The following is a 13,026-nucleotide window of genomic DNA, read 5'->3' on the forward strand; positions in this document are numbered from 1 at the left end:
TGCTTGCGGTGAAATGGAGAGACAAGCGTGACGTTTACATCCTCTCCTCCATTCACGCAGACATGACAATACAAATTGAACGGGCAACCCGTGTCATTGAAAAGCCCCTCTCAGTCCACGACTATAATTTGCTCATGGGAGGGGTGGACTTCAATGACCAGATGTTGGCTCCCTATTTAGTTTCCCGACGCACCAGACGCTGGTATAAGAAGGTGTCTGTATATTTGATTCAATTGGCTGCATATAATACTTTTGTTCTCTACAGTAAGGCTGGGAGAACAGGATCCTTCCTCAAATTTCAGGAAGAGATCATCGAGAACCTCCTGTATCCAGGAGGTTCCGTGGCCCCAACCACCAGTGTAGTGAGCCGTCTACACTAGCGACATTTCCCCAATGTCGTTGCTGGTACCTCAACCCAACCGCCACCCCGAAAAAAAATGTCGTGTCTGTAGCAGGAGTGGAATAAGGCGTGACACCCGCTATTTCTGTCCTGACAGCCCTGACCACCCTGCCCTATGCTAGGGGAGTGTTTCCGGAAGTACCACACACAGGTACACTTAGCATAGGGATTGCATCTCACAGGACAGGCACACAGGGCTATTAGGGCCCTTTTACTCACAGCTGCTGCAAACCTCTCCTTTCACCTGGGATAAAGTGCATAATGTACTTCGTCACATCTTTGGGCAATTTGCGTTTTGCACATTGTCCCATGGGGAAGGAGAGGTTTGTCCTATAAAGGTAAAAAAAAAAAAAAAAAAAAAAAACACCAGTAAGCAAAAAAAGTTATGTTGAGTTCAATAAAGTTTATATGTTCTGTTCAAAAGTTATTATAAAGTTAATAAATTTATTGCGTTGCAGCCTGGTTTTTTCTTTTTTGTTTTGTTTTTTTTTTTTCTTTACCTTCCCAGGTGGACCAACCGATGAACCAGCTGCAGCACTGATGTGCATTCTGACAGAAGCATTGCGCTGCTGTCAGATTACACAAAAGTCAGTGAATGCTGCGCTGCAAGATGAGATTTCTCCTCTGCAGGTAAAAGATACGTTTGCCGAGGCATATGAGCTGAGGAGGCGGCGGTGTTTATATTCTTTGGCAAACACTTTGTATATAAAAAAAATAATAAAAAATCCCGGCAATGATTTATTCATCCACATCGATTGATGTGAATGGAGAAATCTGGTTTGCCAGGGCATACGAGCTAAGTGGGTATGGATTTTGGGCGGAGCGCCTATGTCCTGGCAGACACCTTTCCCTCCTTTTTTTTTTTTTTGGCAGAGATTTTTTCATCCACATTGATCGATGCGAATGAAGAAATCTGTGCCGTTCATTTTTTCTTTCAGCCCAGAGGCTGAACGGAAAAAAAATATCTCATTACCCGTATGCTCAATATAAGGAGAATAGCAGAAACTCCTAATGCTGGCCATACATGTAATGATTGCGGAGACCCTAAAATGCCAGGGCAGTATAAATACCCCACATGTGACCCCATTTTGGAAAGAAGACACCCCAAGGTATTCAATGAGGGGCATATTGAGTCCATGAAAGATTGAACTTTTTGTCCCAAGTTAGCGGAAAGGGAGGACTTTGTGATGAAAAAACAAAAAAAAATCAATTTCCGCTAACTTGTGGCAAAAAAAATAAATTCTATGAACTCGCCATGCCCCTCATTAAATACCTTCTTTCCAAAATGGGGTCACATGTGGGGTATTTATACTGCCCTGGCATTTTAGGGGCCCTAAAGCGTGCGAGAAGTCTGGGATCCAAATGTCTAAAATGCGCATCTAGGCTGCAAAAAAGTGTCACACATGTGGTATTGCCGTACTCAGGAGAAGTTGGGGAATGTGTTTTGGAGGTGTCATTTTACATATACCCATGCTGGGTGAGATAAATATCTTGCCAACTTTGTATAAAAAAATGGGGAAAAGTTGTCTTTTGCCAAGATATTTCTCTCACCCAACATAATTTTTTGTCACAAGTTAGCGGAAGAAATGATGATTTTTTTTATTTTATTTTCAAAGTCTCATATTCCACTAACTTGTGACAAAAAATAAAAAAATTCTAGGAACTCGCCATGCCATCACGAAATACCTTGGGATGTCTTCTTTCCAAAATGGGGTCACTTGTGGGGTAGTTATACTGCCCTGGCATTCTAGGGGCCCCTAATGCGTGCAAAGTAGTTTGAAATCAAAATCTGTAAAAAATGGACGGTGAAATCCGAAAGGTGCTCTTTGGAATGTGGGCCCCTTTGCCCACCTAGGCTGCAAAAAAGTGTCACACATGTGGTATTGCCGTACTCAGGAGAAGTTGGGCAATGTGTTTTGGGGTGTCATTTTACATATACCCATGCTGGGTGAGAGAAATATCTTGGCCAAAAGACAACTTTTCCCATTTTTTGTATACAAAGTTTTCATTTTGACCAAGATATTTATCTAACCCAGCATGAGTATATGTAAAATGACACCCCAAAACACATTGACCGACTTCTCCTGAGTACAGCAATACCACCATGTGTGACACTTTTTTGCAGCCTAGGTGGGCAAAGGGGCCCACATTCAAAGAGCACCTTTAGGATTTCACAGGTCATTTTTTACACATTTTGATTTTCAAACTAGTTACCACACATTAGGGCCCCCTAGAATGGCCAGGGCAGTATAACTACCCCACAAGTGACCCCCATTTTGGAAAGAAGACACCCCAAGGTATTTCATGATGGGCATAATGAGTTCATGGAAGTTTCTATTTTTGTCACAAGTTAGTGGAATATGAGACTTTGTAAGAATAAAAAAATAATAATAATCATTTCCGCTAACTTGTGACAAAAAATAAAAAGTTCTATGAACTCACTATGCCCATCAGCGAATACCTTAGGGTGTCTACTTTCCGAAATGGGGTCATTTGAGGGGTGTTTGTACTGTCTGGCCATTGGTAGAACCTCAGCAAACATGACAGGTGCTCTGAAAGTCAGAGCTGCTTCAAAAAGCGGAAATTCACATTTTTGTACCATAGTTGGTAAACGCTATAACTTTTACCCAAACCATATTTTTTTTTTTACCCAAACATTTTTTATCAACAAAGACTGTAGAACAATAAATTTTGAGAAAAATTTATATATGGATGTCGTTTTTTTTTTTGCAAAATTTTACAACTGAAAGTGAAAAATGTCATTTTTTGGCAAAAAAATCGTTTAAATTTCGATTAATAACAAAAAAGTAAAAATGTCAGCAGCAATGAAATACCACCAAATGAAAGCTATATTAGTGAGAAGAAAAGGAGGTAAAATTCATTTCGGTGGATAAGTTGCATGGACCGAGCAATAAACGGTGAAAGTAGTGTAGTGCAGAAGTGTAAAAAGTGGCCTGGTCATTAAGGGTGTTTAAGCTAGGGGAGCTGAGGTGGTTAACAAGCATATCTTTTCTCTCTAATGGTTTATTAATGGTTAAATATCCAGTTTGCATTCTCTGTCATTATAACATTTCAAAAACACACAAAAGACGCCATCCAGGTGTTATTTATAGATTTGAGACTAAGCTTTTATTTTTATTTTTTAATATTACAAACCATTGTTCTTTATTCACAAACCACTGTAGTGATATAAACACTCATTTCTAAAGACAGATAGTTTACACATTTTTTGGGTTTGCAGATTTCTTTGATAATCTGTTTTGAAATCACTATAATCCACACATTGTATTTTTATAATTTATTTTATACTTGATAGCAATGGTAATTATTTACATACATGAAAACATTCCCAAATATATACTGTAAAAAAGAAATGAACATAAATAAAAAAAAATCCAAATATATCTATCCCAGAATAAACATTTTAATTAAATTATAACCATTGAAAAATCTTTTTGCTATTTGTTTGCGAAATATGGATACCTCTATCCTTTCTGACAACTGTCATTCCATTACAGATTAGATTTTTTTTGTTTGTTTTTTCTTTTTACTTCAAGAATTATAACGCCATTCATTCACATCATAAGGTTTTAATTCTGATTTTAATATCAGTATCTATGAGGTGTTTTAGAAAATGATGCAAACCCCCATTTGTTGATTAAGGTGATGCCGATCTACTAAAAAAATATTTTTTTTTCCCAGTGTTACAGTACATTTTATATTGGATTTGCATATGCTTTAAATATACTGGAGGGAATATCCCTTTCTTTTATACTGAAAATAACACACAATACAGAAATCTTTTTTCAATTTGCAACTTTTTTTTTCTAATGTCTAAACATAAAAGATACTCTCTATACTTAGAAACACTACTGAAACATTTAATCTTTTGTGGATCTTTATTGATGTATGTTCAACTGATCATACTTGCATGCACATACGATGACAAAGAGAAAATCTGGTCACAAAACACTTGTATTTAAAAGCAGTTTTTTATAGCAAGTTGGTAGGTTTACAGCAGTGAATCATTGGAATACAGTGGTCGTCTCAGTGGACGGGCACAGTAACATATGAGGATATTATTTGCAATGAACAAAAAATATAAAGAATGGGCAATGTACCCACATTTTGACCCCCCTCCCGTCCTAGCTAATTTCATTTATTACAAATAGAAAACATAACCCCCTCATGAGATTACCATAGCTCATTTTAGATTATAAACAGGACACCATGGAAGAGAATCTACACATATACACACACAAACTGCAATTTTTCAGTAACTTGACAAATGGATTATTATGAATTGCATTGCATATTTCTCCGCTCAGGACAATAGGCTTGACCTATCTGTGCTCGATGTTGATGATATCGTAACCAGTAATCATTGATAATATATGTTATGAATCTTTTTACTATAGTACGCTTAGAAAACATTACAAAAGTACTATTTGCATATTTTTATGTGCATGAAAGAGAAAATCCCACTGCTAAGTGTTTCACTACCATTTAAAGACCATCTGTAATCAAAATGCTCCTTTTGTATTTTTTTGAACCATTATTTAAGACTGATAAAATGAAGGAATTTAATACATTTTACTGTGCAAAAGATATTTTTTCTATGATAGTTTACCCCATGATCCCTCATATTTCTGATCTGTGTTTCATGATCAAAATACTGTAGATGTCCTCCCAGAATATATAATTTTTAAGCCTTCTCTACATTACAACCAGCTGGCTGGTCTGCTTTTTAAACCTTACAATCACTGCTATGTGAAAGGAGAATTGATTAGTCAAATCCTTCACTGAAAAAGTCTACACGCTCCATAATGTAGACTCAGTCAGGGATGGACAACAGTTTTAGTCTTATTTCCAAATATTTCTTGAAAACTAGCTAATGTGACATTTAGTATGTCAATGGAACCCCAAGTAAGAAATATATATCACTTAATGTGTCTAGCAAAATATATTGTTGACCACCAGATTTTATTCTCTTACCAGTCCTTCTAGTTATAACATTTTATAATCTGTCTCCTTGTATGTATTATACTATAAAAAAACATATCAATAATGAAGGGGGAATACGTTGCATACATTTTAAATATTATTGATATGTTGATTTAATATTAGTCCCATTTGATAGCAATAGATGTTTTTTAAACTGACAGTTTTGAAACTTACTAAGAACATTTTGATACATTTGCTTATATGCCCATTGTTTTAAATTTGAGACATTTTGTCTATTTTTTTCTGCTTAATAGCCTGTACATTATAGGTTTATTAACTAATACACTTTGACCAAATTCATTATATTATTAATTATCATTTAGTTGTTTTTTTTCAAGCTTTTGCCATGATATTTTTTTTTCTCAGCCGTTTCAAAATAGTTGAATGTATACTAAATTTGATAAGATAAATTATTAAATAGTCTGTTAAAATAGGATTCCCTAATTAAATATAACATACGCCTAATAGAGTAATTTTAGCTGTAAACTACCACTCACTTGAAATAAAATAAATAATTATAAACGTTATAAGACCCATATAATTGAAATAGATGACACTCTCTCAGTAAAAAAAAGCGTTCTTAAGGATATGGTTTAGTAAACATGAATAATAAACTAACTTGTACATCACATCCATATTTTCTAGAAAGTTTGGATTTATAAGGTCTGCTTAAAACTAAGTAATAAAGATTGGTTACTGGGGGTCAGTTATATAAATTAACTGACATACTGTATTCAAAACGTTCTTTTCAGTAAGTTACATAGATAGAGGTTGTACAACTGAAAAATTGCAGGATTGTTTACACAGTATAATGTTTTAAAAAAGCAGCAACCAAGCAATTGAAAATACCGTGATTATCTCTACATAATGAATGTATTACTTGTAAAATGTTATATAAATCTTGAATATATTTTAAGTAACTCCATAAAAATGATAACTTTCTCTAATAGTTGTTCTAATAGGCTAAAACTAAAGCTCAATAATAGGCTGTGCTAATTTTTTAGAACACTAACAACTCCACTGCACAGATGTAAATTTTGTACATTTTAATGGTACAAACAATTTAAGTTTTTTTTTTTATTACTCTCCCTTTAGAACTTTCAAAAAAAGAAAAAAAAGAGAAACCAGTGCTTTTGTCATCTTTTTAATAATACTCCCCCTCCCACATTATAAAATCAGCAATGATATCAATAATTTATTGTACTGGAAGAAATATAAAAAGAATGTAGATGAACTAACTAGCTTGTTTGCTTTTTTTGTTTCTATCTTTTTTATATATTTTTTTCTTGTTTTCACTCTTTTTTATTTTTTTTTCATGTGATTTTTTGTATTTTCTTTTTTTTTTTTTAACTGCTATATGCCAAGATTATTGTTAATAGCTGAATACTGTCTGGTGGAATGCTTAAAAAGGGTAAGCTAGGATAGCATTTCATCAGATTTTATGTACAAAGAGTCAAATTCACAAATTTAAACACAACCTTTGGCTCTGGACAATTAATAAATAATTTAGGACAGTCACTAAATGAAGGTTGGTGCTGTGGCAACCTTTTTGCTTAGATGTATCAGCATTTTAGCCCTCCCAAATAAACGCAAATATATGTAAATGCAGAAATGACTACTATAGTCACACGCTTACAAAATATGATAATTCCAATAGCTTAATAGTTAGCATATATAATTAATTTACATATTATAGCACTCTTGATTGTGGCCCTAAAATATTTTTTTTTATATTCATATCTACAGTAGTAGCTTTCTAGGTCAACCACAAAAATTCTACAGCCAACAATCAACTACAGAACCTTGAGAAATTAAAGACCCACAATATTAAAATACACAGAACAAAATATCTGAGGTATAAGATAAAAAATGTAATTTTTCTCTCTTTGAGTTTTATTTAGTTATTTAGAGTTGCTAAAATGATGCACTACTGCATGTATTGCAATACCCAGGCCTCGGAAAGCTTCTTTTTCCCCCACACTGGAAGAGTTTTATGGTTTTGTCATTTAGTATGGAGCAAAACGGCTGTATCCCCCTCGGTATATACTAGCCTGTAACGAAGAAAGAACGAGACCGACATCATCAGCATGGCTCCTAGTCTTGGCATCAGTGAAGGGTGCAAAAGCATTCTGAAACAAAGCAATTTCATGGGTTTGTTTTTTAAGATTACTTTAAAAAAAATCATTTAATAACATATTGTCCCATTACCCACCACCCCAAAAATCAGTAGTCACCCAAAAAAAGTATTTAAAAATATGCAAAAACAATTATTTCAACCATTTTTCAGCAGTGGACTCATCATATATTATAACTATTGGTTATGATGGATCAGGGTTATCTTGATAAAAAGCACTTTTTATATGTATTATGAATATGCATGTATGGTCTGAGCTTAGCAGCCTGGCAGGTACTAAGAACAGAGCTTAGAATATTCCAGGCAAACACATAGTTATGTCAAGTGCACAACTTGAAATTCATATGTTATGACCATTTTGGGTCCTGCAAAGGCATAACAGTGAAATAACTGTAGCTTGCCCTGAATGTTTCTTTAAAGAGGTTGACCAGCCTAATAAAAAAAAAATTATGGCAGGCAGCAATGTGTTAAAAAAAATAAAACCCTCATTCACCTTTCGAAACACCTTCTTTTCCAGTATCATCGTTCCCTGCGGTTCTTGCTGGACCAGAAGTGATGGGAACTCATTCTTGGTCAGAAGACTGTTGCAGCCATTCACTGAAATCAGCTATCACATGTGCAAGAATGGCATGTTACCTACCATTCATATAACAGCTGAGACTATTGATTAGCTGCAGCACACAAGTGACCAAGAATGGGTCCTCCTGAAAGCCATGGACTTGGAACAGAGGAAATTTTGATTGGTGAATAAGGGATTTAATTTTTTTTAAAAAAACATGTTGCTGACATTATTATTATTATTATTTTAAAACATGTTGCTGACATTATTATTATTATATATATATATATATATATATATATATATATATATATATATATATATATTTTTTTTTTTTTTTTTATTAGCCTGGAAAAACCCTTTAAGTGTTTTGCCCAGTATTCCCCAAGGGGGGAAAATAGAAAAAATACACCAAGCTCTTCATGCTGAGAGAATAAATATTATAAATGGTTACATATATCCAAAAGGCAAAAGCAGCTTGCAATATATTACAACTAAACCTATATATATATTTATATATATAAATATATATACATACATATACAGTACAGACCAAAAGTTTGGACACACCTTCTCATTCAAAGAGTTTTCTTTATTTTCATGACTATGAAGGCATCAAAACTATGAGGTTAACACATGTGGAATTATATACATAACAAACAAGTGTGAAACAACTGAAAATATGTCATATTCTAGGTTCTCAAAGTAGCCACCTTTTGCTTTGATTACTGCTTTGCACACTCTTGGCATTCTCTTGATAGCTTCAAGAGGTAGTCCCCTGAAATGGTCTTCCAACAGTCTTGAAGGAGTTCCCAGAGATGCTTAGCACTTGTTGGCCCTTTTGCCTTCACTCTGCGGTCCAGCATTTTTTGCCATAATACAAATTCTAAGTCTATTCAGTAGGACTATCAGCTGTGTATCCACCTGATTCTCCTCAACGCAACTGATGGTCCCAACCCCATTTATAAGGCAAGAAATCCCACTTATTAAACCTGACAGGGCACACCTGTGAAGTGAAAACCATTTCAGGGGACTACCTCTTGAAGCTCATCAAGAGAATGCCAAGAGTGTGCAAAGCAGTAATCAAAGCAAAAGGTGGCTACTTTGAAGAACCTAGAATATGACATATTTTCAGTTGTTTCACACTTGTTTGTTATGTATATATTCCACATGTGTTAATTCATAGTTTTGATGCCTTCAGTGTGAATCTACAATTTTCATAGTCATGAAAATAAAGAAAACTCTTTGAATGAGAAGGTGTGTCCAAACTTTTGATCTGTACTGTATATATATATATATATATATATATATATATATATAGTGTGGGTGCCTTCTTTGGTCATAACATTTAGAGGGGCTTCCAGGAGCCAGACCTGTGGTAATCAGTTAATCATTGGAGCATCTGTTGAAAAGTTGAGGTTCTTGATAAAAGCAACTCCTTTAAAAATTATGAGGTTCATTTATTTTCCAGAAATACACCTATATTAGGCGTATTTCTAGGAGTTATTAAGACCGGCATCTAAAATGCCAGTCTTGATATTTCTTGGTGAAAATAAATCAGTCCTAAAATAGAAAAATAATCAGAAAGCCTTGACTGTTCTGAATTTTCTAATCTATTCTTCCAATTGAAACAGTTCCATTTAACAGCAGGTCATGTTTGTTTCTTTAATGTTCATAAATTTCATAGAAGTGTTTAATGACAATCTATATAATGTATGCTATTTGAAATTTAGAATATTATATTTGTTTTACTTCTGAAGGCAAAAAGCATCATTTCTACCAGATCTATTGTGCAGTAAGCGATCCTCTCTCCTGTTTGCTTATGTTGTTTTGAAGTAGTAAGGCAATGATAAAGTATCTCTACAACCAGGCGTGAAGCCCAGTGTCATGTTAGTTCAATTTTTGTTACACTGAAGGAGGTGGAAAACATTCCAATGCAAATAACTACATACATGGTATTTGATGGTGTTTGCCTTAGTTATTCATTGCTTTAATATGTTTCCAACAATTATTAACTTAGTCCTTGTGTGTACATTTGTACAGTATATGGGTCTTTAACAGGAATATTAGATAGAGATTGGTTATCTCATTAAGACAATAGTTTTGGAAAAATGCCTTATTAAGGTAAATAGAAAAAATGGAGAAAGCTTGAGAATTCTGCTTCCAATTTATGTCCTGTAAATACTGTACAAACCATACAAAAAAACTTGTCAATAGCTCAGTATGGGAGGAGGAAGCAGGATCCACAGTCCTCTCATAGGGAGGCACAGTAATATATTTTAATAAAATTTTACAATGTAGGTTTATGGAAGCTTTATTCAAATACAATGAATAATCTGTTGTATACCTGCCCTGTGATGGAAATACCTGAAAATAGTAATAATGCTTTCATTAATTTCAGTTAACTCACTTTTCGCTGGATTGCAAATTATTAAAACATACCATATGTGTATCTATCAAATGTAATGTAAATTAGCATTCATCCAGGAGAAAAAAGCTTCATCTCTATTGAGGTAACTACCTTATCAGAAAAGGTCTTGCCTATAAAAATTCTGATGTCAATTCACATTCGCCAGAAAGAGAACCCCCCTTAGACCTACATTAATGGCCTCCCTGCTAGCTATCCAGTACTTTGCTCTGCACTAAAGAGGTGCAATAACAGCCAAAACACCCATCTGCAGATGGTATCTATTCCTTATGGAGAAGATTTTGGTTTTGCTATTTCATTTATGGCTACTTTCACACTTGCATTTGGTGCGGATCCGTCTTGTATCTGTACAGACGGATCCGCACCGATAATGCAAACTCTTGTATCCATTCATAACGGATCCATTTGCAATATTTAAAAAAAAAAAAGTCTAAGTCAAAACGGATCCGTCTAGACTTACATTGAAAATCAATGGGGGACGGATCCATTTTCAATTGCACCATATTGTGTCAGTGAAAAACAGGTCCGTTCCCATTGACTTACATTGTAAGTCAGGACGGATCCATTTGGCTCTGCATCATCAGACGGTCACCAAAACGCTGCAAGCTGCGTTTTAGTGACCGTCTAAAACACGCAACGGAGATCAAACACAGCCAAATTGATGCATTCTGAATGGATCATTATCCATTCAGAAAGCATTGGAGCTGAACTGATCCATTTTGGGTCCGCTTGTGAGAGCCCTGAAACGGATCTCACAAGCGGACCCAGAAACGCCAGTATGAAAGTAGCCTATGTTGCAAGGCCTGTTAAAGGGTTGGATATTGACTTAGTGTGGCTACTAGTTGAATAGCTACTTGAATGAAGGGAGCATCCAAAGCGAAATTCGGTCCGAAGTTCAGGAAAACTTTGATTCTAAATTAATCCAAATTTCCTCGTGTTTCGTGGGTAACAGTTTTCCTAAAATGTCGGCTGCAAGTGTGAAAGTAAGTGTAGAGGAGACAAGCTCTGGAACGCGAGCTAACCCAAAATGTTGTGCAGACAACCAATCCGCAGGTAGCCATCCCACTGTGATGTCACAGCTAGCAGAGCCCTATAAAACACTCCTTCCTGTGAGCTGAGTATAGGGAGATACATGACAAGACGCTCATGCACTAGGGATACTATTACTGAAAACTGTTAGTGTAGGACAATATTGGAGAGGTAGAGAGCAGGATGAATGCAGGGAGAGTGCAGGGACTACAGACTCTGCTACATTTATCGCCATTTACATTATTGTTTAGTGCACCAAAAGTAATAGTTAAGTAATTCTATTAGCTATACAGTTACTCTGCTATCAGTATTAAAGGCAGGTCTAATTTATTGTTGTGTACATAAGTGTGCAGTGCACCAACATTCATAGTTAATCCATTATTTTAGCTGTAGAGTTACTGTGTGTCAGTATTAGAGGCGACTGTAGGCAGCAAGTCTAATTTTTTGCCACACACATAAGTGTGCAGTGCACCAATATTTATAGCTAATCCGTTGTAGCGTTACTGTATGTCGGTATTATAGGCCACTGTTACCAGCAAGTCTAATTTATCGCTGTGTACTGTACAGAACTGTTCAGTGCACCAATATTCATAGCTAATCCATTTTTTTTAGCTATAGAGTTACTGTGCATCAGTACTACAGGCCACTGATACCGGCAAGTCAAATTATCCATTTACATAAGTGTGCAATACAGCAATATAAAATTATAGCTAATCCATTCTGTTAGCTGTAGAGTTACTATGCATCAGTATTATAGGTCACTGTTACTGGAAGGTCTAATTTATCGTCATGTACATAAGTGTGCATGCACCAAAATTCATAGCTAATCCGTTCTGTTAGCGATAAAGTTGTAAGCGATAAAGTTGTTATAAACTATGGCCAACAGATAGTTGCCTGAGCTCTCCAAAGGAATGGGCAGTGGCAAATAATTCTCTAGCGGCCATAAGTAGCAGCAGAAGAAGGGGTGGTGGTAGCAGCAGCAGCAGCAAAAGGCCAGAGCTGCCACTGTCATCCAGCGGTCATGTTTTGACCAACAATCCAGCTGTACAGGAATGGTTTGACTCGCTGTTCACAATCATCTCAAGTTACAACTGATAAACACAGCCAGGAATCAATGGTTCCTCAGACACCACGCTTAGTTGGCATGGAACTGCCTCTATGCCTTCAAATGTCCTGAATCTGCCTCTTTCTTTTACTGCTACGTCCGGTAGCCAAGTAATGGTAGCCACCCACTCTGCTCTGCTTTACAGACACGATGACCTTTGTGAGGACAGTCAACAGTTACAGACCAGTACAGACTTCGAGGAGAGGTGGACTCCTCTAGGCATGCTAACTAATGATGATGACAGTTGGGTGGGAGCACATGTTGCAAGAGGTCTAAGACATGTGCAAAAGACAGGTGACACAAGTGACTTGCAAACATATGTGGATGATGATGTTGCCGATCACAAGTGGGAGCCCTGTGAACAGGG

At 35.7% G+C, this 13,026-nt stretch overlaps 1 protein-coding gene across 4 annotated transcripts in view; it reads right to left on the reverse strand.

Moving 5' to 3' along the window:
• Positions 1-4,475: 4,475 nt before the first annotated feature.
• The window catches only part of RBFOX1 (RNA binding fox-1 homolog 1), a 363,548-nt gene continuing 354,997 nt past the window's right edge, over positions 4,476-13,026 (reverse strand). For all 4 annotated transcript variants that reach the window (XM_040440370.1, XM_040440372.1, XM_040440369.1 and 1 more), the window contains one exon: positions 4,476-7,533. In XM_040440370.1, the coding sequence (XP_040296304.1) occupies positions 7,511-7,533 (23 nt within the window). In that variant the 3' untranslated portion in view covers positions 4,476-7,510. The remainder of the gene's footprint in view (positions 7,534-13,026) is intronic.

This window comes from Bufo bufo, chromosome 7, assembly GCF_905171765.1.
Source record: "Bufo bufo chromosome 7, aBufBuf1.1, whole genome shotgun sequence".
Taxonomy (NCBI): Eukaryota; Metazoa; Chordata; class Amphibia; order Anura; family Bufonidae; genus Bufo; species Bufo bufo.